The sequence below is a fragment of the Geotrypetes seraphini genome, chromosome 4, assembly GCF_902459505.1.
Source record: "Geotrypetes seraphini chromosome 4, aGeoSer1.1, whole genome shotgun sequence".
Classification (NCBI taxonomy): domain Eukaryota; kingdom Metazoa; phylum Chordata; class Amphibia; order Gymnophiona; family Dermophiidae; genus Geotrypetes; species Geotrypetes seraphini.
In genome coordinates, this window is record NC_047087.1 from 126,360,491 (window position 1) to 126,387,167 (window position 26,677).

Sequence of the window (26,677 nt, forward strand, 5' to 3'; positions counted from 1 at the left end):
AAAACAAAGCATTTATATAACTAGAGAATTGGAAAGTTCCATATAATTTCTGCAGAATTATGTACACTTAAGAGAATGTTCCATCTTTTTTTTTAAATTTGAACTCCATTGTTTTGGGAAGAAGACAGTAAAAGGAAGTGAGATAATTTTAGGGAGTCTCCTGCCAAAAGTGGGATAGGAGGGGAGGAAATGTTTAAACCCGAAGTGAGAGATTCCACCCAAGAGTCGTGGGAAGATTATACTGGACACACCTGTTAATATTAAAACTGGTGCCTAGTACTACATTGGTGTTGAACTTTTGACAGGACTGAAGCTGCATGGTACTCTCCTATAGTATAAGAGATAGCAAACAGCCTGCTATTCAATTAGGTGAGTACTATTACCCTTCCAGCTTTATTCAAGAAAACTAGTAAATTGTTATATTTGCTATAGATCAGAGTTTGTTTCAGAAATTTTTGAAACCTAATGTTAATATTTTGCCTAAAGATGCACATTTCCTTGCCTTCTATTCCAGTTTTAAGTCCACTTCTGACATAAAGTGAGGAGTCTGGTTTTTAATCTGAATTGTTGGGCATTGAGTGATATAAACTAATTTTGACTCCCACTTGCTATTATTTAGCCCTAATTTTGGGGACTCTCTTACTAAAGCACAGCACACTCTAATGGATATTAGCATGCACTAAGGGGCAGATTCTATAAATGGACGTCCGATTGTAGGCAGCAGTAAGCGTCCTACCGCTGACTAGTAGCCAATCGGGATGCATGTTTGTTTGTTTTTTTAAAAAAATCCCTGAGGCAGGCTGCCTACACCGTAGACCAGGGGTGCCCACACTTTTTGGGCTTGCGAGCTACTTTTAAAATGACCATGTCAAAATGATCTACCAACAATAAAATTTAAAAAAAAACACAACGCACACTGTACGCATAGAATTGTTAATTATCATTCCTATTCCGGGGTTTTTTCAAAGAGGTCAAAGCAGATGACTCTATGCACTGTCACCTCAGTAACAACCATACAAAAATAGACAAATACCCACCCCTCCCTTTTTACTAAACCACGATAGCAGTTTTTAGCGCAGGGAGCTGCGCTGAATGCCCAGCGCTGCTTTCGACGCTCATTGGCTCCCTGCGCTAAAAACCGCCATTGCGCTTTAGTAAAAGGGGACCATATTGTAAAATATAGAGAGCAGATATAAATTCAGGCACATTTTGATCACTAAATTTAAAATAAAATCATTTTTCCTACCTTGTCTGGTGATTTCATGAGTCTCTGGTTGCACTTTCTTCTTCTGACTGTGCATCCAATCTTTCTTCCCTTCTTTTAGCCTGTATGCTTCCTCTCCTCCTGACCTCATTCCCCCCCCCCAACATTTTCTTCTTCTCTCCCTGCCCTCTCTTTCTTTCTCTCTTCATGCCCCCTTTCTTTTCTGTTTCTCTTCTTTCCTTCTGTCTCCCTGCCTGCCCTCTTTCTCCCTCCCTGCCTGCCCTCTTTCTCCCTCCCTGCCCTCCCCAAGCCACTGCTGCTGCCATCGGATAAAAGGCCCCCAAAGCCACCCGCCAAGCTCTCCCTGCTTCGGGCCCACCAGCATTCCTCTCCCCGACGTCAATTCTGCCGTCAGAGAGGAAGTTCCACTGGCCAGAACTTCCTCTCCGACGGCAGAATTGACATCGGGGAGAGGAAGACTGATCGGCCCAAGTTCAACCTATTGGGAGAAATGCTGCCGGGTCCTGCCTTTGAGGAAACAGAAAGTAGGCAGGACCTGGCAGCAAGAAGAACAAATCGCAAGCTTCACTGACCTGTCTCCCGCGAACGGGGCTCTAACATGTGCGTGCTGGCTTCCCTTCTCTCCCCCCCCCCCGACATAACTTCCGGTTTCAGAGGGAAGAGAAGGGAAGCCGGTACAAGCACACGTTAGCCCCCGGAGCATAAATTCTCCAAGCTGGTTTTTGTTTGTTTTTTTTTAATGTTGAGCAGCGGAGGCAGCAGCAGAATTCAGGAGCAGGCCAGTCAGGAGGGGAAAAAAGAGAAGGGAAGAAGGAAACCCGCTCTGCGATCGACTGGGGTCGCCTGAGCGAGCGACCTGTCGATCGCGATCGACGTGTTGGGCACCCCTGCTGTAGACGTTTGTCGCGATTGAGGGAGACGCATCAGGACACTTAAGCATGCCTAAGGCTGGGCATGCCCGGAAATGGCCTTGGGTGAGTTTAAGCGGCCCCTAGTGTCTCCCTAGGGCTGCAATGCCTGAAATGTAGGCCAGCAAAATTGCTACTTCAGCATGTCTGCGGTGTTCTTTGCTCACATGTTTAAAGACAATAGACCGTTTTCAGTCCAATTCTTTATATGTGAGGTTGCAAACCATTGGACCCCTGAGAAAGGCGTGTTCACCGAAACGGACCGTGTAGGGTCCGGTTGGATTTTTATCACACTATTTTTTATCATTGTACTTTTTTATTGAATTTTCATGGTTTTATATGTCAGTGTTTAATAAATTATCTCCAGAACATCTGTATCTACAGTTTATGTTTTTGTGTTTATCGGTGGATTGTTTTCACTGTGGATCATTGGGTCTCCCCATTTTTCTTTGTTGTGCTGCCAATATAAGAAAGGCAGTGTTCTTCCTAGGACCTGAATGAACATACCACCCAGCTGATTTTTCTGACCAGCTAAATAACAGAATTTTATATACTGCAGAATACTGCCTTGCCCATACCTAGCTACCCCCATGCCACCCAACTGTCAAAACATTCTGGGAAAGATACTGAAAGGCTCTATTCTTAGTTGACTTCCAGCATAGTCTGACTTGCAGAATATATAATTTGATTTGGAAACTAAAGTATAATTTGGGAGTTTGGTCAGTAGAACTAATATTATGTAGGAAATGACAGGGTGTTTTCAAAATTATGTTGATCACCACTTAATACAGTATATAATTGTCTAGAAACAGGTAGAGTTTCTTTCCTTTACATTTTCCTCTCTCCACCTCTCTAAGATGGCACGCCTGGCCAAATCTGGGTGATCTTATTAACTGATGGGTATATCTTTGGAGGTGCATCATTAGCCCTACTGATAGCTGGCACATCCCTCCCCCTTAACAGCTGTTTTCCCCGCCCTTTCTGGTCTTGGGTTCATTCTCTCTCTAGCAAAAATAGTCTTGATACCTCCCTGTTTTTCAGCATCTAGGCCTCTCAGCTGTGCAAAAAGTTAGTTCTAAATCTAAAACTAAGCCAAGTAGCATTTTTCTTTCATCGCTTTGGAGTATTTGAAAGCATTTAGTAACTTGTGTAGCTCAGGAATTTTTAAAAACTTGAGTCCTCATTGAACTTGTAATTTTACTTTTTCAGTAGGTCTGTTGTCTTATTTTAATTGTTAGAGAATGAATTCTGAAATCCTTTATTTTCCTGTGTGATAGTCCAGGCCTGCAATATTCTTCAGTCATTTCAAGTGCCATCAAAAAGTTCAGATTTAGCACATTACTATCCCAGATCCGAACCACCCTTGGGATCTGTAAGAGATTGTCTTATGCACATGATTGTATCTTTCTTTGATACATTGTAATATTGCTAGGGTTTTTTTTTGTTTGTTTGTTTTTTGGGAAGCATATAAAAAATTGACACATTTTACTAGTAATCTGTATTTATTACAGCTTGAAATTTACCAGCACTTTGTCTCCTGTGAGTGGAATTTCAACTGCTGATGGAAAATGACATCTTTCCAGATACTAGAAAAAAGTAAGTGTTTGAATATAAAGAACCGAAGGGTGAGCTGAATTTCTGCTTGACAAGGCACTATAGATTTAACTACCAAATCCTTGTTTTTAAAGTGAAAGATTAATCTTCTCACCAGTGCTGTGGAGTCGGTAGATATTTCCTTGCAGTCTGACTCCTCAGTTTCTGGTACCCACAACTCCGACTCCTCTGTATTTAATATGCTAATGTATTTCCCACGTTGATTGAAGGAAGGCAACATACACACCATTTAACCACTAGAGCATTAGCTAGGAAGCTAATGATCTACTGTATTGGCAAGTTTAAAGAAAAGGCAAAAAAAATGAAAACAATAAGGTTTTATTTTTTATTTATTATTATTTATCAAGTGGCTATAAAGAAGTAGCATAGCATGCTTAAAAATCAGGAACAGAAACTTTACCAGTTTAAAAATATGAACCACATTCTTTGGTAGAGCTTAACTACATGAACAAAAGCTGGAAAACCTAAAACAATTTATATATTAAACTTGGAATATAGTTGTAGAGTAGAATAGCTGTTAAATGCAATCCAAAACTAGCTCAATGTAGTGTTGTTCTAAGAAACATAATTGCTTCTGCCAGATCCTCTTTCACAGAAGTTCTTAAATCTGACTTGATTATTTTTAGAGCTGAAAATAGTCTTTCAACACTGACTTGGGTGGGTGGCATTGCTGTTACGGTTCTAGCCACATCACTAATAATCTCTGGATAAACAAGGATGGCTTCTTCTACAGTCAGGGCTCCTTTTACAAAGATGCGTTAGGGCCTCCTCTCAAGCAGGCGGTAGTTTTTTGGGTGGCGCGCGCTAAAAGGAGCCCTCCGTTTCGATGAGCGATCATACTTTTCTACTTCTTTTAGTTCTTTATAAAAACTCCTGCTGGAATCTCTTTATTTGGACATTTTCTGGTTGTTTATCTTTCACACATATGCAACGTCGCTTTTACTGAATTAAATATAAGAAAGAAACTGAAAGTTTTATTCATAAATAAGCAATGGTTCAGAAGTTACAGCTATTTTATGCGAAACGTAATTTCCCATGCAACATTTAAAAAATTTGCCCGCGTTTCAGTCTAAATCGGCAAAAAATGCCTGCAAACAATGTGTTAATTATGACTATTGTTTGTGAAATGGGACATTTGAACTTGCTGTATTTTTTTTTATTATAATTTAAATTTATCAGGAGTCGGTACATTTTTATCGACTCCAGATACCCAAAATTATCTCCGACTCCACAGCCCTGCTTCTCACTCTGTCCACCTTCTTTGGCTAATACACACAATAAAAGACTAGACATATTTAGGAAGGAAGCATGGGTGCTGGTGTTGGGGACCTGGCTTGGTGACTCCAGTGTAAAAATGACACAAATACTACAAGGACAGTTGAAGTCAAAGCATTGCTTTACTACGGATGGAAACTACGGCATGCTTCTCTTTGACTGGTCCCTCTGCCTCCCTGGATCTTTACAGAATGCATGTGCATGATGGAACTTAGCACCCTATTTTGGCCATAGCTGCCGCTATACGAAGGGTGAACTTTCCAAGAAAGTTATTTTTACCAGAAGCTGGTAAATGTAGCTTCCCTCTCCTTGTATTTTCAGCCTCTATGAGAGTAATTATATAAAGGGGTGCTAGGTGCTTTTTTTTTTTTTTTAAAGAGTGCAAGTGGGCACAGGCACTATTTATATAAGGGCACACATGACTAAATTCTTTATGTGGCACCTAGAATTTAGGTGTCGATTAATACAGCACTAAGCGCAATTATAACGAGCACACAGTATTGAGTTGCACTTGGTGCTGCTTAAGCAGCCGTAGGTGTCCTAACTTCAGGTGCACCCTGTTTATTCCAGGGTTTTCTTTCTAAATACCTATACCTAAGTTAGGTGCCTAATGGCACCCAAGTCAAAAACAGGTGCCTACTAGTGCTGCCCGATTCAGGAAAAAAAATTTCAATTCGATTCAGCCTATTGAATTGATTTTTTGATTTGATTCAATTTTCCTGCCCAATTGGGTGTTTTTAGAAAACATCCTGGTGGGTTTATTTTATAGCCTCTTCGCCCCCTTTGTCTTCTCCTAACCACACTGGCGCTGTGGTGTAAACAAAATAAACAAAAAAGACTTTTCCTCTCTCTGTTAAATCCTAGCTCACGTGTGTGGTCTAACAAAAGCTCTGGCAGAATACGCTTTTCAAATCTGACATATTGTAATCACAAAACGGAAAATAAAATTATTTTTTCTACCTTTTGTTGTCTGGTCAATATTCAAATCTTGGTCTTAGGCTGTGGTTGTCTTCTGATAACTTGCTTGCAGGGTTTCCTTCTTTTCTTCTTTCCCCATGCTAACCATCCATCTTCTATCTTTGTTCTCTCCTTCCATTTCCCTTCCCTCCCCTAGAAGTCTGGCATCTTTCCAGTTTTCGTCTCCACCTTTTCTCAACTACCCTTTCATCCAGCATCTCTCCCTCCTTCCCTACCACCACCATCTCTCCCTTTCTTTTCCCAACTACCCTCCTATCCAGTATCTCTTTCCCCCCCTCCACACCATCCCTTGTGTCCAACTTCTCTTCCTTTCTGTTCCTTCCGTCCCTAAATCCACCATCTCTCTCCCACTCCTTTGTTTTTAGACACATTATTTCTTCCCCCCCAAAGTATGGCATATGCACGTATCTTTGAACCCCCCTTCCCTCCCTCTGTGTACTTCTGCACCCCCCCTGAAGGCCTACATCCCACCCCTGAAGGCCGTTCCCCCACCAAAGGACTGTACCTCCCCCCCTGAAGGCCTGCACCCCCCCATGAGGGCCAGTCTCCTCCCCCAAAGGACTGTACCTCCCCCCTGAAGGCCTGTATGTTCCCCTCTGGTCTCCCGCGCCTACCTTTACCTGATTGCAGCCTGCAGAAAGGTTTGCGGGTACTTTAGCAATCCTTGCAGGTTACCATAGACCTCAGGTACTGTCATCCTTCTGCCACTGTCCTGACATCGGAGGCAGGATCGCGGCAGAGGAACAACAGCTCCAGAGGCCTGTGGCAACCTGCAAGGATCGCTAAAGTACCCGCGATCTTTTCTGCAGGCTTCTCTCTGCCGCAATCGAGTAAAGGGAGGCGTAAGTAAGTAGATGCGGCCGCTATACTTATCGCGGCAAGGGATCTCCCTGCCGCAATAAGTCTAACGGCCACGGCCGCCTGTCTGATTGCCGGCAGGAGTGTGCCCAACCACTCCTGCCGGAAGATGACCCTCCCAACACTACTGATCGCCAGCAGGAGGGTGCCCAATCCTTCCTGCCGGAAGATGCCCCCCTGACACTACCGATAGCCGGCAGGAGGGTGCCCCCGCGCTAACACCCCTCCCCGCGCTAACAACCACCGATGACCACCCCTAACCTTCCCCCCAACTAACCTCCCCCCCCAAAACTAACCTCTAATTGTTGGCCGGCCGGCCGGGTCTTGCTACTGTCCAGCCGGCAGGCCCGCCTCGCCTAGAAGCCTGGACCAATCAGGCCTTAGGCATAGCGGATTCACCCATCCTCAGTAAGCCTAAGGCCTGATTGGCCCTGGCGCCTAAGAGCTTTGAGAAAACATTTCCAAAACAGACTTTTATAAGTACAAGTTTGCAGAAACCCTTAAAACCAGTGATACTCTTTGCCAGAAATGCCAATATCATCCAAGCAATTAAGTAGTATATTATAACAAAATAACACTTGTATACCGCAATATCTTTCAGTTCTATGTGGTTAACAGACTAAGAAAACTGAACATTTAGGCCCGGGTTGCTAATCGATGCTGGAGGGGCCCATCGTTGTTTGGAAAAAACAATGTTGATGCCCTCCTTCATCAGGCCCCCCTGACCATTTCGGGCCCTAGGCACTTGCCTACTTGGCCTATTGGTTAATCCTGCCCTGGGTGGCACTGTAATTTAAGATAAGTTTTATCATCTTTTGTCTTGAGAAGAATGATTTATACATTAAAAAGAAATAATTACTCAAAATAGAAAGGAAGAATTAGACATTATAGCGATGGGTTCAATGAGGATTGCAGTCCAACCATGTTAGGTTACACGATTGGCAGTCTGAAGACCCTAAAAGATGCTATATTATTACACAGTTACATTATTCCAATAGTTGTATTTAAAGGTATACAATATATAGTATTTTGATATTGAGTAACCATTGTCCAGTAAGTGTAGATACCATAAACTGTCCTAGACAAACTACTGGACATGTGGTAGGTAAAACATGGGTATTCTCAGGTGTGGCGTGCCACATTTACCCTTAAATTTCTGTCAGAAATTGATTTTATTTTCATTTTAAAGTATTAGTTTTTCTTAGATTTTTTTTTTTTGTTTGCTTGAGAGTTCGGGTTAATTGAGTTTGGGTTAATTGAATTCCGGTTAATAAACAATCTACATCTTTTCTTTCTCACAGCATCAGTTCACACAGTGCTTACACCTTCCCCTATTCGTGGACATGGAGATGGAATGGAAACAGAGATTTCTCCTAAGTCTTTGGAGGTAGTCCCTGTAAATCATACCAAAGCCCATCTGAGTCCTCAAAGAAAAAAAGTGCCTGCTCCATCTCTAAGTCCTGGAGTCCTTCAGCTTGGAAAAGTACACGATGATAAGGCAGTTGAGATTGAGGCTGTACGTATTGTGGTTCCCAAAGCTGCTATAAGTCATGTCATTCCTGCCAAAAATGTGAAGGTAATTGAGTTAATTGGACGCTCAAAAGGAGAAGCCCTAAGCAATAAAGAGGTATTGAGTGATCCCAAGAAGGAGCTGGCAGAGCTGAAAAATGCAGTTGGAAAACTGAAAAATTCAGAAAAGAAGTTGCTGCAGGATAAAGAAGGCCTTTGCAACCAACTCAGAGTACAGACAGAGGTAAGATATTTGACTATTGTAGGCCAGCAATGCTACTTCATGCAGCTGTTTGCTCATTTAGTTTCTCAGCACCAGATACAGAATGTCTTTGTACATAGTAAAGCTAAGGAATTCAATAAAGTATAAGGAATATTCTAATCTCCCTTTCTATGAAGCCACGTTAGGTTTTTTTAATCGTCGGTCGCAGTGGTAAAAGCTCTGACACTCATAGAATTCCTGTGAGCGTCAAAGCTAATATCGCCGTGGCCGGTGATAAAAAAAAAATCCTTATGCAGCTTCATAAAAGGGTAAATACATTCACAGTCTAGTTAGAATTACTTGACCTACTTACCCCTATACTGGAATTACTTTTGTAAATCAAATTCCTCTCTTCATTTAGCTAAAACGTATACACTTGTCTATTCCACATCACTCAGTGTAAACTCGAGTCCTGTTTTTTCAGCCAGGGTAGCTACCACTTAAAACTAAGTGTTGGCTCCCACCTCCAGACTTTTTCCTTTTCATCCTGCTAGACCAGTCTAGATGAGCGGGTTATGCCACTCCTACCAGTAAATGTAGACAGAGTTCTAGTGCAACAGTCATGAATCTTGAACCAGTGGGGTATTCGCCTAATTGCAAATTGTGTAGAAGGCATCATGTTAGTTTTTTTTGGCTCTGCCTCCTGTATTTCTAGGTTGTGCTGCAGCTCCTCAGTTTACCTCCTACACACAAACTGAAGGTGTTTGTCTGATCTGCTCTGATTTTGGTTTATTATTTCCAGGGTTTTTATCCTGAAATTGGGGCTTCTATGTGTTTCACAGGTCAAGCAGCTCTGCCAGAGAGAAGACAGAGACTGTCCTGTCAGAAGCCTGCAACTGGAAGATAACCCTTTCACAGGAAACCTACCTAGCCAGCCTGCCCAAACATTTTTGGAAGACTTGAGGACTGTTCCCCTAATAGCAAGGCTCACTCCTGGTTATTACTGAAGCTTGAGTGCAGGCTATGTGGTCCTGTGTCAGTCCTGAGGACTATCAGGTGCTGGCTGCATTTGTGCTCCCCCCAAAAACACAAAACAAAAAAAGACTTGTGAGGAACTATGGGGGCTGGGGTCTCAATCCATTTGATGGTCTGACTGGAAGTCTGAAGAAACAAGCATTTTGGATCTTCATCCATGCTTGTCTGAGGCAGTAATCTCCACATTTCAGCTGCTGGTTAAGCTGAAGCAGGCACAGCACCAATTGAACTGTGAGTACAGTCCATTGAGGTCTATGAGAGACATCAGGGGGGATCCTTTAATTGTATTTTTGAAGGTTTCTGGGTTAGGATTTGAGTCCCTTACTTCCAAAAACCCCTTTTCTGGAGCCTGTCTTGTATCTACTTTGTCCATCATCAACTTCCACCTCTACCTTTCTAATTCTGGTCTAAAAATCAATTTGGTTAGGGTTCATCTCAGTGCATATCATTCCCACATGGACAACAAAGCTCTTTCTGTACACACCTTCATAGCTCATTTCATGAAAGGCCTATTCCACATAAAATCACCTTCCAAGCCTCCACCTATGGCTTGGGATCTTAACATGGTTCTCTCTGCTCTGCACAGCATCGGACTGGAGGAGCAGCAAGAATAGCTAAGGGAGAGGAAGAGGAGCAGGAGAAAGCTGTTTAAAAGCAGTTAAAGTAAAGAAAAGAGCCGAGGAGGAAGAGCAGGAGGCTAGGGGCAGGGCGAGAGTAAGCTCCGCCCACCCCCACCGCATCAGAAGAGTCAGCGTCCGAACTCCCCTACAAAAGGGGAGGAGTCAAAGACACACGCGGTGCACAGCATCGGACAGGAGGAGCAGCAAGAATAGCTAAGGGAGAGGAAGAGGAGCAGGAGAAAGCTGTTTAAAAGCAGTTAAAGTAAAGAAAAGAGCCGAGGAGGAAGAGCAGGAGGCTAGGGGCAGGGCGAGAGTAAGCTCCGCCCACCCCCACCGCGTCGGAAGAGTCAGCGTCCGAACTCCCCTACAAAAGGGGAGGAGCTAACGGCGCGCGGCCGTTCGGCACGCCTTAGCGAGAGCGCCTTAAGAAGGGCCAAGTCACTACACCCAGGAGCACAGGGAAGGACTGAAAGGTAAGGAAGCGGCAAGTACAGAAACACAGAAGGTAAGGAAGAAGCAAGCGCAGAAAGAACCAGCACACACAAGAAGCAGTAAAGTAAGGAAGAGCAAAGACAGCACACATAAGAAGGCAGCAAGGCAAGAAGCAGGCACAGAAGAAATAAACACACAAGCAAAAGCAAGGAAAGGTAGAGCGTAGGCAGCACACACAAGAAGAAGATAGCAAGGCAAGAAACAGGCACAGAAAGAGCACATAATCTTAACTGTTATCTTAAAAGTAGGAACGACGATGGAAGCAGAGGGAAACCAGAAGATGAGCTTTCCAGTGTTCTGCACAGACTGTCATATGTATGACTACCTCCCCTCGGGGAGACAGTCTTATGTATGCAGTCGGTGTCAGGATCTGAAAAGCTTGAAGAAAGAAGTCAAGCGACTTGAGGACAAGATACTGGAGCTAGAAGGACTTTACACCACAGAGGACCCTATCAAGGCATTTGAAGACTTCAGGAGTGAGAGACACATTGAGAAGGAAGTCAGGGAGCTCGAGGAATTCATTGAGGAAGCATACAGGAGGAGGGTGGCAGAGAACGAACTCCAGATGAAGGATGAAGTTACACCAATATGGAAGGGGGAGCAAGAAGCAGATGACCTCAAAGAAGACAGCCACGGAGGAATACCACAAGAGGGGGAGAAATTGGCTAGTCGATGCCCAGAAGAGAGAGAGAAGCACACCGAGGACATTGACTTGAGACCGAAGCGAAAACTGAAGAAGGGAAAGTCAGCGATCCTAGTGGGAGACTCGATCCTGAGGCATGTGGACAGCCACATAGCAGGAGGGAGAGAGGATCGACTGGTGACCTGCCTCCCAGGAGCGAGAACCAAGGACATCGTGGCCAAAATTGGGATGATCCTGGATGGAGCAGAGATGGAAGAGACCGCAGTAATGATCCACATCGGGACGAATGTTGTCAGCAGGAGAGACTACAGAAGAGGCACGCTGATAGAACAGTTCAAGATTCTGGGAAGGAAGCTGAAGATGAGGACCCAGAAGATAGCATTCTCAGAGATCCTACCGGTACCGAGGGCAGATGTGAAAAGGCAGGAGGAACTACAATCAATAAATGCGTGGATGAGAAAATGGTGTGAGGAAGAAGGTTTCCACTTCGTGAGGAACTGGACAACGTTCTGGGGCAAGAACAAGCTCTACAGGAGAGATGGACTGCACCTGAGCGCAGCGGGAACAAGACTTCTAGCAAGCAACGTCATGAGAGGAATAGAACAGGCTTTAAACTAAAAGGAAGGGGAAAGCCGACAGTCGACCTAGTGTCGACGATTCGGAAGAAGGTATCCCATGAAGATACTAAGGGGAAAAAAGGTTGGGAAGAAGCAAGGGACAAATTACAGGAGTCGACTAACCCAGAAGAGGAGGTTAGAAAGAGTGCAGCAAAAGAGAAGACACCAAAGATCGAAGCACAGGGAAAGGTAGTGAAGACAACAAAATGCCAGGACCTAAATTGCATATATACTAATGCAAAGAGCCTAAGCAACAAAATGGGGGAACTAGAGGCTTTGGCCAATGCAGAGGACATAGACATCATTGGAATCTCTGAAACATGGTGGAATGAGGAAAGCAAATGGGATACAGCACTGCCGGGGTACAAGCTCTATCGCCAGGACAGGTCAGGACAGAAAGGAGGTGGAATAGCCCTATACATAAAAGAAAGCATACAATCGACAAGAATGGACACAGTGGAGATGACCAACAAGCTGGAATCGCTATGGGTTAAAATACCGGATAGGAAAGGACATGAAATAAAGATGGGCCTATACTATCGTCCACCCGGGCAAACCGGAGATATCGACAGAGAAATGGAAACCGAGATGAAGCAAGAATGAAAAAGTGGTTACACAGTTATTATGGGAGACTTCAACTACCCCGGGATAGACTGGAAACTTGGAAGCTCCAGATGCGCTAGAGAGACAGAATTTCTGGAGGCTACACAAGATTGCTTCATGGAGCAGCTTGTTAGAGAACCGACGAGAGGAAATGCCACTCTGGATCTAATCCTAAATGGGTTAATGGGCCCTGCAAAGGAAGTGGAAGTAGTGGGACCGTTGGGAAACAGCGATCATAATATGATCAAGTTCAAAGTTGAAGTAGGAATACCGAAAGGAAAGAGAACCATAGCAACAACTTTCAACTTCAGGAAAGGAAACTATGAAGCAATGAGGGAAATGGTAAGGAAGAAACTTAGGAACACTTCCAAGAAATGGCAAACGGTAGAACATGCCTGGCTTTTTTTCAGGAACACGGTGAGCGAGGCGCAAAATTTGTACATACCCAGATTCAGAAAGGGGAGCAAAAAGAGTCGAACAAAAGACCCGGTATGGCTGACTAAAATAGTGAAGGAAGCGATAGGCAATAAGAAAAATTCATTCAGGAAATGGAAAAAGGACAAAACTGAGGGGAATTGGAAGGAGCACAGGAAGTATCAAAAAGAATGTCACCGAGTGGTTCGAAAAGCCAAAAGAGAGTATGAAGAGAGGCTAGCCAGGGAGGCACGAAGTTTCAAACCATTCTTCAGATATGTTAAAGGGAAACAGCCAGCTAGGGAGGAGGTGGGACCGCTGGATGATGGAGACAGGAAGGGGGCAGTGAAGGAGGAGAAAGAAGTCGCAGAAAGACTTAACATGTTCTTTTCGTCTGTATCTACGAACGAAGACACAACCAACATACCGGAACCTGAGCAATTCTTCAATGGAAATCAATCAGAAAAATTAACATCCATGGAAGTGAGCCTTGAAGATGTGCGCAGGCAGATAGAAAAACTAAAAACTGACAAATCCCCTGGTTCAGACGGAATCCATCCAAGGGTTCTGAAGGAATTAAAGGAGGAGATAGCGGAACTACTGCAGCAAGTTTGCAACCTATCCCTGAAAACAGGTGTGATACCAGAGGATTGGAAGATAGCCAACGCCACGCCCATCTTCAAAAAGGGATCAAGAGGTGACCCGGGAAACTACAGACCGGTGAGTCTGACCTCGGTTCCGGGGAAAATGGCAGAAGCGCTGATAAAAGAAAACATCGATGAACATTTGGAAAGAAACGAACTTCTGATACCAAGCCAACATGGTTTCTGCAGGGGGAGATCGTGCTTAACTAACTTATTGCACTTCTTCGAAGGAATCTACAAACGGACGGACAAAGGAGACCCCATAGACATCGTATACCTAGATTTCCAAAAAGCCTTTGACAAGGTGCCTCACGAGCGTCTACTCCGGAAACTGAAGAACCATGGGGTGGACGGAGATGTGCATAGATGGATCAGAAACTGGTTGGCGGGTAGGAAACAGAGGGTAGGGGTGAAGGGCCACTACTCGGACTGGAAGAGGGTCACAAGTGGTGTTCCGCAGGGCTCGGTGCTCGAGCCACTACTATTTAATATATTCATAAATGATCTAGAAATAGGGACGACGTGTGAGATAATAAAATTTGCAGACGACACCAAACTATTCAGTGGAGCTCGGACTAAAAAGGACTGCGAAGAATTGCAAAGGGACCTGAATAAACTAGGGGAATGGGCGACGAGATGGCAGATGAAGTTCAACGTTGAGAAATGTAAAGTACTGCATGTGGGAAGCAGAAACCTGAGGTACAACTATACGATGGGAGGGATGTTATTGAATGAAAGTACCCAGGAAAGGGACTTAGGGGTAATGGTGGACATGACAATGAAGCCGACGGCACAGTGCGCAGCGGCCGCTAAGAAAGCAAATAGAATGCTAGGTATAATCAAGAAGGGTATCACAACCAGGACGAAAGAAGTTATCCTGCCGTTGTATCGGGCGATGGTGCGCCCGCATCTGGAATACTGCGTCCAATATTGGTCGCCGTACCTTAAGAAGGATATGGCGATATTCGAGAGGGTTCAGAGGAGAGCGACACGTCTGATAAAAGGGATGGAAAACCTTCCATATGCTGAGAGATTGGAGAAATTGGGTCTCTTTTCCCTGGAGAAGAGGAGACTTAGAGGGGATATGATAGAGACTTATAAGATCATGAAGGGCATAGAGAGAGTAGAGAGGGACAGATTCTTCACACTTTCAAAAAATAAAAGAACAAGAGGGCATCTGGAAAAGTTGAAAGGGGACAGATTCAAAACAAATGCTAGGAAGTTCTTCTTTACCCAACGTGTGGTGGACACCTGGAATGCGCTTCCAGAGAATGTAATAGGGCAGAGTACGGTACTGGGATTTAAGAAAGGATTGGACAGTTTCCTGCTGGAAAAGAAGATAGAAGGGTATAAATAGAGGATTTCTGCACAGGTCCTGGACCTGTTGGGCCACCACGTGAGCGGACTGCTGGGCATGATGGACCTCAGGTCTGACCCAGCAGAGGCATTGCTTATGTTCTTATGAAATCTCCTTTTGAGCCACTTACATCTTGCTTAGAGAATGACATGGTGGCAGTTACCTGTGGCTAGCCATGGGTAACCCGCCGAAACGGTGGGGGGGAAAAAAGTGCTCACTGCGGGCACGGGGACAAGGCCATCCACCGTCCCATGGAGCGGTGAATGGCCTTGTCACCGCAGTTAAGGGAGGGAAGGCGTGTGGTCACCGATTGCGCGCGGCCCCCTCCCTCCGGCCAAATCTATCTCCCTCCCTCCCTCCCCCTTACCTTCACGGTGCGTTAGTAAAGAAACTTACTGAAGCCGGCGAAGCCTGCCTGCCTGCAACTTCCAGTTGCGTTAGAGGAGAAGCTTCCGCCTACACCCACGCGACTGTAGGCAGGCAGGCTTCACCGGCTTCAGTAAGTTTCTTTACTAAAGCGCTGTGAAGGTAAGGGGGAGGGAGGGAGTGGCTCAGGCCACTGAAAGGCTTTGAGGTGGCGAGAGGGAAGGGTGGATGGTGTGGGGATGGAGCGGTGAAGGAGACGATGGTCAGGGACAGGGCAGTGACACTGACAGATTTTTTTCCCCATGTCATTCTCTAATCTTGCTTTCTCAAACTGGTCGCTTGGAAAACCATTTTCCTTATAGCCCTCACATTTGCATGCTTCATGAGTGAATTTCAAGCTATTGTATCAGATCCTCCCTATACAAGGTTGTATCTAAACAGGGTAGTCTTTAGAACATTTCCAAAATTCCTCCTAAAGTAGTCTCAGAATTCCACCTCAACCAATCCATCATTTTGCTTGTTTTCTTTCCAAAGCCACACTCCCATCTTGGAGAAGAAGTTCTTCACACTTTGGACTGCAAGCATGCTCTAGCATACTACCTGGACCAGACTAAACCACATAGAGGGTCCATCCAGCACTTTGTTGTCTTTGATCCTAATCGCGTAGGAGTTGCTGTTTCCAGAAGAACCATCTCCACTTGGCTTTGCATATACTCAGGCTGGGCTGATGCTACAATGCCATGTAACAGCCCACAGTACAGTATACAAGCTATGGCTGCCTTGGTAGCTTATTTTCAATCTGCACCTATTGAAGAAATCTGCAAAGCGGCTACTTAGTCCTCAGTCCATAAGTTTACTTCTCATTACTGTTTAGAACACAACTCCAGAAGAGATGGTCAGTTTGGGCAAGCAGTATCTTTTCTCTATTTAAAGCCAACTTTCCCTCCAGCCCTGTAGGGTTTCGCCAGGCTCATGTATATTCAAGGTTAAACCTCTTCCAGATACATGTCCTGGCAACTTGGGTACCCACATGTGAGAATATTATGCCTGCTTGTCTTCATAGAAAGCATAGATAATACCTGTAGCAAGTGTTCTCTGAGGGCAGCAGGCATATATTCTCACAACCCGCCCATTTCCCCTAGTTGACTTCTTAGCTTTATTACTGAACTGATGGTCCTATGAGCCAACAGGCAAGAAGGCATCGGCTTGCAAGTGGCATAGGTACTGCCTAAAGATTTAAAGTGACAGTGCACTTGGCAGTGTCCATACTGGGTTTCATGGATGACGTCGCCCACATGTGAGAATATATGCCTGCTGTCCTCGGAGAACACCTGCTACAGGTAAGTACTATCTTTGCTTTAGAGGACAAGATAAAGACCAAGCTCTGATCTTATCAGTACACATTCATATGCTAAGATATGAATAATACAAATCTTGAGAAATTGGTAGCGAGATAAAAATATCATCTACATATGAAAACAGAAATTCTCCTTCCCTAAGAGCCAACAAGCCTAAAGAGCTCATACAGATGCTAAATAAATGAGTTTAGATTGGACAGCTCTGAGAAACTCCGCAAGGCAGCTGCAATGAAGAAGATAATTTATCATTCTTAATTACCAGTAATTGATAACGCATATTTCTCAGAAAATCATTAAACCGTTGAAATATATTGTTAGTGACTCCTAATTCAGCCAGTTTGTGCATCAAAATATCATGATCCAAGTTTCATAAAATTTGATATTCCGCTTATCCAATTTCTAAGCGGTATACAGATAAAATATACCATGTTAAAGCTGCTGAGATGTCCAATTGCAAAAGCTTTATCTGGCCTCCCCTTCTGAGAACTTTCTTAACTTCAGATGTTTAATCTATCAATAATAACTCTGTACTGTGGGACCACCTGAATCTTCTGGATATTAATGTAAACTTTTGCTGACTTCTGAAAAAAAGCCAGACAGTTAACAATCATAACCTCCTGGACCTTGAGTATACCTCAGTCCTGACAAGGTCCAGCTAAATCTGTGGACACAAAGTATGTGCAAAGTTTGCTAGCAGCTGAACTTTGAACTACTTGCAGATTATAATAGAGAATGAAATAAAGGGACAGTGAAGTATTAACATTCCCCATGAATGCATTTGTGTGGTCTGACACCTGAAATGCGCTTCCTGAGGGTGTGATAGGACAGAGTACGCTACTGGGTTTCAAGAAGGGATTGGATGATTTCCTGAAGGAAAAGAGGACAGAAGGATATAGATAGACGATTACTATGCAGGTCCTGGACCCGATGGGCCGCCGCGTGAGTGGACTGCTGGGCGTGATGGACCTCTGGTCTGACCCAGCAGAGGCACTGCTTATGTTCTTATGTCTGCATGTGTGTATCTCTGTTCTGTGCTGGGGTTTTTTGTATGCATGTGTGTGTATGCTGGGCATGTGCTGTCTGAAGGAGGAAGTTGGAGTTGGGGGCGCTTGTGGAATGGCTGGTTTGAGATAGGGATAGTTTTAGACCATATAAGAGTAGTCTTGGGGAGGGGGGGGCAGTTTGTGGAGTAGTGAAGCATTAGTAGGTATAGATTTTGGAGTTGTGAGTAATTTGTGGGGTGTTGTCAGTTGCAGTAAGTGTAGTTTTTGAGCGTGCGGTATTTTTTAATTTTTTTTTTAGGTGACTGTCTTTGAAGTTTCCAAAACAAGAGGGAGAGCGTTACAATTGGTACAAAATGGCACAGCTAGGTTAGTAATGGGAGTTGACAGGATGGCACATATTAATAATAATTTATTCTTGTATACTGCCAAAGCCATAATAATTCGAGGCGGTTTACAATGAGATGTACTGGACAATCGGTGAAAAAAATATATAATACAAATCAGAAATACATACAAGATGAAAGGATAAAAGATTAAAAACAGTGATAATACACGTCCAGGGTGGGTGGGGGTTGGGATGATATTTTTTAATTTAGAGTGCAATTTTTGGATATGTAGACAGGGAGGGGTGATATGTATTTGTCATAGAATATAATTTTGACAGATTTTAAGTGCTGTTAAAGTATAAAATGTCTGTAAAATATGTTGCACTTATTTTTGGCTTTAAAATGAATAAAGATATATATATATAAAAAATAAAAACAGTGAATCAGGTTACAAATTGATCAAACAACTATGTTTTTACTAATTTTCTAAAAATAAAATAAGATAGAGCACGCATAATAATATTACCCAACCAGTCATTCAATTTGCCTGCCCGAAATGCATGAGTTCTTTCCAGAAATCTTTTAAAACGACAAGCATTTACTGTTGGGTAAGCAAACATATGGATTCTGCTTGTAGGCCTGTTAAAACGGTCTAGAAAAAAATGAGAGACCAGTACTCAGGAGCCATACCAAATATTGATTTAAAACAGATACAGAAAAATTTAAACAAAACTCTTGCCTCCATCGGTAACCAATGTAGTTTTTGATAATAGGGAGTAATCTGATCGGCTGATTTTTGGTTTGAAAAAATGGGAACTGCTGAATTTTGAATAACTTGAAGCCTTTTCAGTGTTTTCTTATATGTACCCAAATAAATAATGTTGCAATAGTCGAGCACACTTAAGATGGAAGACTGAATTAGCAGATGAAATGATGCTACATCAAAATATTTTTTAATGGTTCAGAGTTTCCATAAGACCGAGAAACATTTTCTGACTAGCAAATCCATATGTTCTTCTAAAGTGAGATGCCGGTCCATTGTCACTCTCAAAATTTTTATAGAATCGTCTATAGGAAAATCCTAACCATTTAAAGGTATCAGCATATCTTTAATTTTGTCATTAGGGCTCGCCAGAAAGAATTTGGTTTTTTCAGAGTTAAGTTTCAATTGTATTTCAGGTGCAACATAAAGTTGTTTCTGTGGTCTATCAGACTATTTACCTTCAAGCGCCATGGTACTTTCGACAAGTTGTGGCACTTTATAAGCCTAATAGATCTTTATGATCTGAAAATCAAAAGCTATTCCAATAGCACAGGGAAATTATGCAGACACTAAAGCAATGACTTTCTGTATTGCTGGCGATAAAATGTTGAATGCTCTGGTGGACCAATTGCAATTGTGTGTAACTGGATTCAGTTTAAGAAACGGTCAAAAACTCATTTGTTTGTTACTGCATTTTTGTGATTTATTAGTCGGCATTGGAAAAAAAAAGAGTCTGCTCAACCATGTTTGCTCTTATATTCTTGTGATTTATTAGTTCCAATCCTTAGTCTTGTATACCGAGTTATCCCGTTTATGGGGCTCGATCCGGTTCAAAAAAGTTAACTAAAAGGACAAGGAGAGTGAGTAATTGGACAAAGAAGACATCAATTGCAATCCCTTATTTATCAGTTAAGAATTTCTGAAATAGATAAGTTTTTAAAGTTTTCTGAAAGAATATCAGAGAAGGAAGAAGTCTAATTTCTGTAGGAAGATCATTCCAAATTTGTACAAGGGATAATGCCAAAGAATGATAAATCCTACCTAAGGCTTTGATTCCCCTAATAGAAGGGAAGGCTAATTTAAATTTGTGAATTCCCCTAGAACATAAAGGCTGTTGGGAGTTAAAAGCAAAAGTACCGTATTTTTCGCTCCATAAGATGCACCCCAGATTTAGAGAAGGAAAACAAGAAAAACCCCATTCTGAACCAAATTGTATTATAATATATACCCAGCACCTTTAAATTCTGTTCCAGCTCCCCCTGCCCCCCCCCAATCAATCATTCATCACTTTTACATACCCCCAGCACCTTTAAATTCTGTCCCAGCCCCCCCTGCCCCCCAATCAATCATTCATCACTTTTACATACCCCCAGCACCTTTAAATTCCATCCCAGCCCCCCAATTAATCATTCATCACTTTTACATACCCTCAGCACCTTTAAATTCTGTCCCCGCCCCCCAATCAATCATTCATCACTTTTACATACCCCCAGCACCTTTAAATTCTGTCCCAGCCCCCCCTGCCCCCCAATCAATCATTCATCACTTTTACATACCCCCAGCACCTTTAAATTCCGTCCCAGCCCCCTGGCAGTACCTTTAAATTGTGGAGATTGGATGGCTGCCTGCTGCTTGTCGGGGCCCGCAGCGCACAAGCGTGCTAAAGCCTGGGCCCGCAACACCTAGTTGTGCCGGTCGCTGGTGTTTCACTGGACTGCTGCCTGCTGTTTACTGGCACGTCGGAGCCAGTGGCGCACAAGCATGCTGCTGCGTGGGCATGCGCCACTTCTGAATGGCTGCCTCAGTTCTTGTGAGGAGCTAGCGCTTGTGCGCCGCTGGCCCCGACGTGCCGGTAAACAGCAGGCCGGAGTCCAGTGAAGCACCAGCCACCAGCACAATTAGGACATTTCGCAGGCCCAGGCATTAGCATGCTTGTATGCCGCGGGCCCCGACAAGCAGCAGGCAGCCGTCCACCGACCTCCAAAATTTAAAGGCACCGCTATGGGGGTGATGGTATATTCGCTTCATAAGATGCACCCTTATTTCCACCCACTTTTGGGGGGGAGAAAAGTGTGTCTTATGGAGCAAAAAATACAGTAATCAATGGAAAAAAAATCCCATATAGGATTTTAAATTTTTATTTATTTATTTCGATTTCTATCTCGTTCTCCCAGAAGCTCAGAACGGGTTACAAGTAGACATTCACAATCGTTTGAAAACAGACTAGTCATGACAACAAATAGGTTACAGTAGACAATAACAGAGCTTATTCTAGAGACCAGACTGGTCATAGCAAAGAGTACTAGGAGAAGTACATTGAGGAGACAGTTTTTAATGGCCCAATATAATACTGGCACATTTGAATTGGACTTTCCAATAGACCAGAAACCAATGCAAGGCTTTCAACAGTGGAGTAACATGATCATTAGTTGACATTAGCAGAGAAAAAATTGTTTAATTATGTAGATTTTATGATATGGTTTGTTTTGATTTTACGTATGTTTTAATTGATGCAAAATGTTTAGTCTTTTTGTAATCTTTATACAAAAAGTTTTAAATAAAATAAATAAATAGTTGCAGGGGATCATTTCTGGTTACTATTCCAAGCTGAGGCCGTTTGGAAGAGTAAGGAATTGTACCTTTTTAAAATTTCTTGCCTGTCCTCTTAACTGCTATATATCGCTCTTCAATTCTTTTCCCATAGAAATGCGTTAGGATATATTTGGGGGCTCATTTCTCTGGAACCTATGGCCCATTTACTGTTTTCTCATGTTCCAAGTTTCATCCCTTTCTGTTGTAGAAGCTAGAAGTCCTCCTGTAGAAAGAGCTTGCAATATATGTCTGGAATTCCCAATGCAATTTGGCCTATTTTTGAACTTGCCTTTTTACTAGTTTTTCCCTCAAGCTAAGTTTTATTCCATTCCGTTAAATTTTCAGTTATTTTACTGATAAACTGACATTCTTTCCATTTGGTTGGAAAAGCTAGACATTAACACAATAGGATGAAACCTGACATGGAAAAAAAAACCATAGCTTGCTTGTTTATTTATTTGTTTGTTTATTTATTTATTTAGGTGAACCGTGAGCTGAAGAAGCTGTTAGTTGCATCCATGGGCAATGATCTGCAGTACCACTTTGAGCGCATGGCTAGAGAGAAAAACCAGCTGATTCTTGAGAATGAAGTTCTGGGCCGGAACATGGCTCAGCTGTCGGAACAGCTGGAACGGATGTCTATACAGTGTGACGTATGGCGCAGCAAATTCCTAGCAAGCAGGTCAGTACAGAGCATTGCCTGCAGGGAAAAAAATGGCTCCTTACACCAACAATGCTATTAAGTTACTGTCTTTGAGCCTTGTAGTCATGAAAGGCGTCATCTGCTTTAAATTAAATCAAATTGGTTATGTATTCAATGGTATTTATTTCTAATTTAAATCTTGCTCTTCCAAAGTTGCTAATTTCTTATCTATGCCAGATCAGTTGGAGCAGGTGTGTGGGCTAATGCAGAAACAGGTCACTTCCAGGAAAGCTGTGGGACAATATTTCCAACAGAGCATAGAATGAGTAGAGGGGATGCTGTAGGCAACCATCCTTTGGAGCCGATTCTCCCTCCCTCCTTTGGAACAAGCTTAGCTTGGGTCTGTTCCCAGATCGGTAGGCCCAGTACCAGGTGGTGCTCAGTGACTTTTCATTCTTAATGGATCCAGCCACTTGAGCTACTAATAATACAGCTTCTTCCTAAATTGCCTGTCATTCTTATATATAGTGCTGTGTCAAATTTGGACTTGGTCAGGGAGTCTGAAGCGATTACACTCTTCCTCTGACTCCCTCCACTTGTTTCCAGTATGTCTGCATAAAAGGGGGAGTGATTTCTGCAACAACTCATGGCAGTTCAGCACGCAAGCTGGTACATGTGGCATGGCTTGGAAGCATGTAGGCATATCATACAAATTATGATTTTCAAATGGCAACATTTGGACATCTTATACTGCAGTTTGCCCAAATAACAAGGGTATTTGTTGGAAGCATGTTTTAGGTGGGACTAGTAAGGCCCCAAATTCTCACCTAGTCAAAAGCAAAACTGGAGGGGTGGTCCAGACTGATCTAGGGCCCATGCAGTGCACGTGGAATAAGACCTGATCAGCACTCGCATTGGTGGGATAAGCCCCCCAAACCATTACAAATTTTAAATGCCACCATTTATCATTTTAAATATTCTATTTTGGATAAGTAAGCAACAAAGGTTAATAGGGAGTTCTTAACTTTTGTTTTTTTTCTTTTTTACCAAAAAGTAACTAAGGATAAGAAACACTTTGGCACAGCAAAACCAAACTAACTGTTTCCACAGTAGTTGAGTTGATCCAGATACTCTTGGATTAATTGTTTCAAGCTGAAATATGTGACATATGTTGCGTAGATCAGTGAAAAAGATGTTATGGCAGTATCTAATCATGGTTTTTTTAAATGAATGGTTGAATGGTATATAGTAAGTACCTTGGACTGACATTTTTTATTATCTTTTAATCTTCATTTATATATGGGTAATACTATAAAAGCAATCAAAAAAATTGTTAAATCTAGGGGGGAAATAGATCATAATCTCTTTTGGAATAAAATTTGCCTCTCTAGATTTTTCAGGGACTAGTTTGTCTGAAATGTTCAATCTTTGGGATCATACTATTAAAAAAAATACTAATGATAATATAGCTCCTGTTAAGACCAGAATAATAAGATCCACTAACCCCCCTCTTTTACGAAACTACGATAGCAGTTTTGCTTGATTTGTATTATCCTTCTGCTAGAGTCTCTCTAAATTTACTGCAATGTTGTTTTTCCTCTCTCATCAGTATACCAAGAGTTAGATTTACCCTCTCTTCTATTAAACTGCGCTAGCAGTTTGTAGTGCCGAGAGCCACGCTGAATGGCCTGCGCTGCTCCCGATGCTCATAGGAACTCTATGAGCGTCGAGAGCAGCACAGGCCGTTCAGTGCGGCTCTCGGCACTACAAACTGCTAGCGCAGTTTAATAGAAGAGAGGGTAAATCTAACTCTTGGTATACTGATGAGAGAGGAAAAACAACATTGCAGTAAATTTAGAGAGACTCTAGCAGAAGGATAATACAAATCAAGCAAAAATAACATTTTTATGAGCTCCTTGCAGACATTGTGCTTAGCAGGCGAAGATTATGCTCTCTTAACGCTGATGATATTTTCTTGTTGATTCCAGTGAGTTTGGAAATGGTAGACATTAATGTGAATATCTTGGATTGTATAGAGCAAATTGAGAACTGGGCATTGTCTTATAAATGAAATTGAATACAAATAAGACAAAAAAGTTTTTTGTTTTTATAATTGGTTATCCTTAGTTCCTTCATCTATTACCTTACAAACTGATATTTTTCTCTTAAAGCTGAAAAAATGACCAAAGTTTCAGGGCTTTTATTGGATCCTTTTCTCACATATGAAGATCAGATTGCTAATCTATTGAGGAAGACATCTGAGATTAGTGAAGTCGTCCTACTTCTTTGAACATCATTTTGCACTGTTGGATCAAATGTTAGTGTTACCTGAACTGCCCTGGCAAGTACGAGAGCTGCTGGGAGGGGAGACAGCCACTGTCGAAGGCTCCCCATGATCTTGCTCCTGCGCACGCTGACCATCTCTCTTCTTCCACCTGCACTTTCCCCGCAGCCCTCTTCGGCGACTTGGCAGGGGCGGCGATCAAGACAGGCTGCCAACGTCAGGACCTTCCCTCTCTGAGTCCCGCCTATTTTGTTTCAACTTCCTGTTTCCGAATAGGCGACACTCACAGAGGGAAGGCCCTGACGTCGGCAGCCTGTCTTGATCGCTCTAGGCTGGGTGAAACAGCAGCCTTCCGCCAACACTACTGCAGTCGGCAGGAAATTTAACCGCCGACTCGATCTCGCCATCCCTATGTGGACCGGCAGGAATTTTCTGCGGACCGACACCAGTCCGCGGACCGGCAGTTGAAGAACAGTGCTCTAACAGGAGGAAAACCAAAATTCAGATGTGAGTTTCTCTTATGTCTGTTGGTTGCAAAAGAGAAAGGCTCAATTATGTATTTAGGAGCTAAACCAAACAAAGCCTTAAAACAGAAGCAACCAAACTTAAACTTCACACCCGTTTCTCCATTGGCAGCCAATGCAGTACTCGATAGGAGGGTGTTATGTGATCATATTTATTCAATCTAAAAATCAGCCTGACTGCCGCATTTTGTGCTATTTGCAATCGTTGCATATTCTTCTGGGAAATTGCCAAATAGGCAATATTGCAGTAATCAAGCTGGCCTAGTATAAAAGACTGTACCAAAACTCTAAATGATGAAACATCAAAATACGCCCTAACGGACCGAAGCTTCCAAAGAGTAAAGAAACCCTTTCTGACCAAAGAGTCCACCTGGTTCTTCATAGTCAAGCCCTGGTCCAGTATTATTCCCAAAACCTTAATTCTAGATTGTGTATAAATAAATTCAGCTATCTTATATTCAGTGTTTTAGTATCAAATGGGCGTGGTGAAGCTACAAAAAAATTCATTTTTTTCTGAGTTAAGCTTAAGTCTAAATTCAGTCATCCTTTGCTCCATTAGACCTAATACTTCTGTTGTTTTAGGAATAACTTCAGAAAGAAAAATAGCAAATGGAATAATGCTCGTAAAATCATCTGCATAACTAAACAGCTTTATCCCCAGCTGGGACAATTGCGCACTTAATGATGACATATAAACGTTAAAGAGCAATGGGGACAATGGTGAACCTTGCGGAACGCTAGATGAATTATTCCAGATACCTGAAAAATCATTATTGAAATGAACTTGATAGGTGCGAGACATGAGAAAGGCCTGAAACCATTCTAACACCTCTCCTCTAATACCAATAGCATCCAAACATTGCAGCAATTTCCCATGGTCCACTAAATCAAATGCAGAACTTATATCAAATTGCTTGATCAAGATATTCCATTAGTTGAGAATGGACCAATCCTTCCATAATTTTTACAAAAAATGAAATGGATGCTAATGGTCTAAGTTTTTTTTTTTTATTTGATATTTTTTAAATTTTATTTTATTCTGATTTAAGGTGTCTAGATTGGGTTGTGGATTTTTCTATAGATTGTGTATAGCTTCTTTTGATGTAAATCACCTTGAACATCTAGTATTAGTGTGAGTCATAAATCTTGTAGTAGATTAGTGAAACAAACTCCTAATTAATGTGATTTGACTTGAGCTTTTAAACAGCAAAATGTGAAAAATGTACAAGGGTGGGAAGACTTTTTTTTTTTGCAAGGACTGTAATTCTCTTAATGAAGAAAGACAAATTGCCAGAAATTTTCAATAAAAGTATTTGATGCTAGTTTTTGTTGGGGCATTTGTTGAGCTAGGAAATAAACAATGCTGTGCCTGATCCCTTGGTCCTGTTATTTTACAGAGTTATGGCAGATGAGTTGAAAAATGCCAGGATGATTCTTCAGCGTCAAAGCAGAGATGCTCAAAGTGCGATTCAAGATTTGATGAATGAGCGTGAACAGTTTCGACATGAGATGATAAACACACAAAAGTAAGAGCTGCAATGTATTTTTTTCAGTGTTGCAAGAGGAAGGGAGAACAATGGTACCACGGTTTGCGAGTGTTTTGCAAGACAAGCTAAACACTCAGCAAACTTTTGACTCGCAAACCGAGCACTGCCCCGATCAACGAGCACTTACAGGGGATTCCTCTTCCGTCTTCCGGCCAGCCTTCTACATCGGGTGCCTTCCGCAGGTTGGAGGACCTCTGTCTGGGCCTGTGCGGCCAGGTGCTGTCCCACCTGCGTGTTGCGTGTGACGAGCACAGCGTCAATCATATGCGTTGTGCG

The 26,677-nt window shown here is 42.7% G+C and overlaps 1 protein-coding gene across 2 annotated transcripts in view; it reads left to right on the plus strand.

Annotated features, from left to right (window-relative positions):
• Positions 1-26,677, plus strand: part of BLZF1 (basic leucine zipper nuclear factor 1) — a 38,016-nt gene that overhangs the window by 944 nt on the left and 10,395 nt on the right. For both annotated transcript variants that reach the window (XM_033942039.1, XM_033942038.1), the window contains exons 2-5: positions 3,645-3,729; positions 8,160-8,611; positions 21,886-22,085; positions 26,252-26,380. In XM_033942039.1, coding sequence (XP_033797930.1) covers positions 3,702-3,729; positions 8,160-8,611; positions 21,886-22,085; positions 26,252-26,380 — 809 coding nt within the window. In that variant the 5' untranslated portion in view covers positions 3,645-3,701. The remainder of the gene's footprint in view (positions 1-3,644; positions 3,730-8,159; positions 8,612-21,885; positions 22,086-26,251; positions 26,381-26,677) is intronic.